The 4895-nt window shown below is 42.2% G+C and overlaps 2 protein-coding genes across 2 annotated transcripts; both read right to left on the reverse strand.

Moving 5' to 3' along the window:
- Positions 1-1767: 1767 nt before the first annotated feature.
- LOC147424181 (uncharacterized) lies at positions 1768-2388 on the reverse strand. The gene is made up of 2 exons (XM_086501246.1): positions 2215-2388; positions 1768-2124 (listed from the first exon to the last, which is right to left on the reverse strand). Exons 1-2 carry the CDS (start codon positions 2386-2388, stop codon positions 1768-1770), a joined length of 531 nt encoding a protein of 176 aa, XP_086357372.1.
- Positions 2389-3234: 846 nt separating this feature from the next.
- Positions 3235-4221, reverse strand: LOC147424182 (uncharacterized). Its single transcript, XM_086502341.1, has one exon. It carries the CDS (start codon positions 4219-4221, stop codon positions 3235-3237), a length of 987 nt encoding a protein of 328 aa, XP_086358467.1.
- Positions 4222-4895: the final 674 nt, after the last annotated feature.

Raw genomic sequence — 4895 nt, forward strand, 5'->3', positions numbered from 1 at the left:
ATCACTCAAGAAAATTAGGTTCCAAGATCAATTAACTTGGAATCATAAGCACGGTCTTGAGTATTTGGTAAGCCATAACAATCACCAAAAATAAGGGAGATGTTATGCAAAATAGACTCGGTTTACTCATTCATGAAATAAGTGTTGAGTAGCTCTACAACCTTGCACCAATACATGTGGGATAATTCCACCATTTTCTCTTGTTGATTCATGCTCTAGGACTCTAGGACAAAGCTTACACCTTACACCATTGGCCTAGCAATTGGGAAATGATGAACTCTACACACTACTTCAATCTCAAGCGCAAAGTAAGATAGTCTACTACATTGTTGGTATGACCATACTCCAAGTTGTAAGCCTTTGAAAAAAATATTTTTCCATGTGGATCCCATATCACCACAACTCCACCAGCTTTCAGTATCACCCTCCTATAAGGTAGAGGTCCCTATTTAGAGACACTTAGATTGGGAGTGATGGATTGGGGGTGATATGTGACCAAACTGCAAAGATAGGGGGCTAGCATGAAGCTCCACGATGCTGTCTACAAGTGGGACTCAGTTGGTGACGTGGACTGGCAGACAATTTTCACAAATTGTGTGTAACAAATTATGGGGTGAGTGGGAGTATGATACCTGCCCCTCGCACGTGCGCGATAATAGCCCAAGAAAGTAGTGACAGATACCAGTACCACGACTATAGCACTTGCGTAAAGGCTCTTGGGCATGCTAGTTTAGGGACATGCACCTTCGTGTGCTGTGCTTGTCATGCGCTTGTCGACAATAGGGCTTTCTCTGCCTTTTTGTCCTCGAATGACCTGCGCGCATTGCAGCCAGCTTCGAAGGGCATGAGGTTCTGCGCCAGCTTGCAACAGGATGACCTGTGCGCATTGCAGCCAGCTTCCAAGGGCATGAGGTTCTGCGCCTGCTTGCAACAGGCTTCCAAGGGGGAGTTTCCTTGGTTGTGTAACTACTGCGCTAGCTTGCAACAAGCTTCCTAGCATCGTAGGAGGAGCCTACACTGTAATAAGCCCTGGGGCGCATGACCTGTGCCGAGGAGCCCCTGCTATGTCGGCATTGCGATAGAAAACGTGCATGACATTTCGATCTTCAACACGAATTTGTAATTGCATTGCTTGGTAAGTCTCAAAGAAAGCATGCCATATCATTGCTGCCTCTAAATTTGTGGGTGTTTCACTCTGTTTTTTTTTGTGTTCAGATGCTCAAGCGTTCAGGGACATGCAGATGAGGGGGCCGATGCTGGAATGATTGGACATATCAGCACTGGGTAAGGTGAGATTCATATCATCTCACTCAGCAATCATGTCTCAATTTTATCTTTTACTAGCTAGCATTTCTTCGTCGTCACCTGAATGTGAGGTGTATTATATTGTTGAGCCCTTAGCCAAATTGAATGTTACCTGATTTGATTTATGAGTCTACATTGTGACTCATGGCATGATTGTCTAATGTGCTGTTGTTTTGCTGAACTTCAAATTGGATTTCAAGTCACAATAGAAGGTTAAATTAAGACATGCAAAATATTGATGGCAGCATTATTGCCAAGACTTGCAAAAAAGATGAGCTAATATCAGTAAACCGGTGACATTTTTGTAGGTTACAACAGTGTATCTAACAACGACTTATACAAAAACTTTGAGTTTCAAAATGATTTTAGATGGCCGATTGGCAGGCAAATAGGATTGTAGGTAAGTAAGAGGCCATACAATGAAACCTGCAAAAAGTGACATTTTTTGGGGATTCAAGACCTCTAGACTCGCATACTTGTGGTGATGCCTCGTATACTTCTAGTGGTCTGTTGGGGAGACCTTTGCAATTTCTCCATTTGTCGTCTCCTGGGATTGGCATGGTATGGATGATCAACATGCAATGGATTTAGAATCAAACCTTCTAAGGAACCACCCTCCCAAAGAATGGCCCGCATCCTTTTCTCAAAAACAAGTTGTTGTGCTTCCCAATCTTTCTTAGACCTCTTGGCTTGAGCTGCCTCTTCTTGTCGTTGTTTACGTGCCTCTATTTCTACAAGTGATTGGAGTCTTCGTTTCTCTTTCTCCACTTTCTTCTGCTCTCTAGCTTTAGAAATCTCGTCCTTCTTAGCATTCTTAGCCTTCATGATCTCAATATACTAGAGTGAAGTGAGTATCAAGATGTTCGTATAGTCCACAAATGCCTCTCTAGGTGCTTTTCTTACTGATACCTCTGACATTGGCACTTGTAAGAGATCAATTATACGGGCTTGATCACTTTGAGACCGGCTTCTTTGCATGGGTTGCTTGTTTGAAGAGAGGTTAATGTTCTCTTTGTCAACATACCCTTCTACGGGTGGCAAGGTAGTATCAGCTACAAAACAATCTTCTTCTAGCGACCTCATAAAGCTGATTTGATGTGCTGATTCACTCTGATCCGCTCTAATTTGTTGTGTTGATTCGCTCTCATCTGCTCTAATTTGATGTGCTAATTCTTTCTGATTTGCTATGGAATGATGTACTGATTTGCTTTGATTTTCTCTGAGTTGATGTGCTAATTCACTTACTCTTATTTGATGTGCTGGTTTGCTCTAATTTGCTATGATTTGATGTGCTGATTTGCTTTGATCACACAACAAACTTGGTACAACAGTTCTTCTAACCTGTGCTTCTTGTGTGTTACTTACCATCGAACGTAGTGCTAGAATAGCTTCATCCTCTATACCTCCTTGAGGTGGGGTGCTTGGGACTTGTGAGAGGATTTCATCTTCTTGATTTGTCATTTCATGTATGATCTGTATATTGTTGCATGGCATGCCCTCAAATTTTATTGTTGAAGCATCAAGGGGCCAAATTCCTGTTGCACGGAAACTTGCCTTAATGTTTGACTCTATTAAAGACATTTTTAGAGCACTTGCCACAATGGTTGCAAGCTCTCTCTTGCTTGCTTGGCTGGATGCCGTCCGTTGCTGCCATATTGCCCTCTCTTTTGAAAATTTGTCTTTAATAATTTGAAGACAGAGACATCCAAGGGCTATAGCTTGTGTGATGTATGGGCAGGTAAAGCTTGTGTGATGTATGGGCAGGTAAAGTGATAATATCTATGCTAGCTTCATGTGCTCTCGCCACAACTTCCAGGGAAACATGGCTTCCATGACCATCAAGTATTAAAAGATGTCTGTTATCAAATCCAACATCTTGCATTATGAACTTTTGTAAGTGCTCTAGCCAAGCTTGGAAGAGCTTGCCGGTCATCCATGCTTCTTTTGCATGGCCATTGCAGCCCATGGTTCGCAATCTTCGATGTAGTTGTTTTTTAGTCTACTCCCCTTGAATATATAATATGAAGGGATTGCATGGCCATCTACACTAACACAGCATAAAACTGTCATCCATTCTCGTGAATCACATGTGATTCCATACAGTGATTTGGTTCCCTTCTTTGCAAGGATCTTCATGCCTTTGTCCCTTGACCCTTGAAACCCGGTCTCATCTACATTCCAGATATTAGAAGGTGGGTACTTATTTTCATCATAAAGTGCCTTAAGATTCTTGTGAAGAGTCTTGAAAATTTCTGGCCGTCGCCAAAACCTTATTGCTCTGGATTGATCTAGACCTTCACTGACACGGAAAACAAGTTGTGGATGCCGGCCTCGAAACCCTTCCCACCAACTCCTTCCAGGAATTCCATTCGTGAAGAGAGTGTGTCTTGTTTGACAAATCTCTGCCACCTTTAGCTTAACATCCAAGATGGAGAGACCATGCCTTGATTCGCACTTTTGAAATATCCAATGTAGTAGTGCTTCTTCTTCGTCAAAGGTGAGTGTGGTTTCCGGCCCTCTCTTGCTCTTTTGTGATCGTCCTTCTTCCCAGTTTGCTATTGCAGATTTTCTCATGCCAAATTGCATGGAGCATTTTTGCAAAGAAAGTCCTTGTTCTCGTGCTAAAAGAGCTTTTTCCATGTCCTTCTCTGTCCAAGATAGCTTTGTACGCTTTTGTTTCTTGGTGGCTAGTTTCGGAGTGGAGTCCTCTGGTTGTTGGATTTGTAAAACGATGCTTGGTTTGGGAAATGTAGCTTTTGCTTGGAGTGCAAGAGGAGGCTTATTAGGCTTCTTTTGTCCATTGGTTCTTCCCTTCTTGATGCCATGAGTTTGCTTAAAGGAGGACGAAAAATGTAAAGTTTTGCTTGTTGCTGCACATGCTTTGCCTTTTCTGATTGTCCTTGTGCCTCTTACCATAACCTAAATGAAAATATGAAAGTGAATATGTAACTGAATATGAAGTTAGTTTGAAGTAAGGGTGATGGACAACACATTGATGAAAGGAGCCTTCTTTCTTGGAAATTTGCACAAGAAGGACGGCATTACATGCACACGTCCACAACAACAAACTTGGTCACCATGTCTGTGGACTAGCTGAGCGGTACACAAGAAATTAGCTAATGCTGGATGTCTCTCTAGCAAACATGCCTTACATTCACATGGAGCCCCGAACCCCATCTCTGTAGAATTGCATATCAGATATCAAAACAAGTTCCAAATTGTCTTGAAATTGTTTGTACACTAGCGAATATGTCTATTCTTATTGGGTTTCTTGCATGGTTGCTGTTTGGATGGATATAACAATGCAAGTTAAAAGCAGAACTGGTGGCAATTTGGATGGGTTGAGGCTATCAAATTGTAGATAGGAGGAAACTCCAAGGTAATAAAATGGGCAGAAAAGAGGAAGTTTACAGACAATGAAGCACCACAGAGGTGGAACTTGATCTCCAAGGTAATAAAATGGGCAGAAAAGAGGAATTTTACAGAGAATGAAGCTCCATGGACGTGGAACTTGATCTCTCTTGTAGAGTGAGTGAGAGTGAGAGTGAGAGTGAACGAGTGGAGGTCATAAGTGTATGAGTGATCTCTCG

Source organism: Adiantum capillus-veneris, chromosome 26, assembly GCF_014529385.1.
Source record: "Adiantum capillus-veneris isolate H3 chromosome 26, ASM1452938v2, whole genome shotgun sequence".
Classification (NCBI taxonomy): domain Eukaryota; kingdom Viridiplantae; phylum Streptophyta; class Polypodiopsida; order Polypodiales; family Pteridaceae; genus Adiantum; species Adiantum capillus-veneris.

Excerpts from the sequence above, each read along its gene's own strand:
- LOC147424182 (XM_086502341.1), bottom strand. The coding sequence starts at position 4,221 with ATGGTAAGAGGCACAAGGACAATCAGAAAAGGCAAAGCATGTGCAGCA.
- LOC147424181 (XM_086501246.1), bottom strand. The coding sequence starts at position 2,388 with ATGAGGTCGCTAGAAGAAGATTGTTTTGTAGCTGATACTACCTTGCCA. Across the intron at positions 2,125-2,214 it reads TACAAGTGCCAATGTCAGAG|GCTAAGAATGCTAAGAAGGA; the intron begins GTATCAGTAAGA and ends GAGATCATGAAG.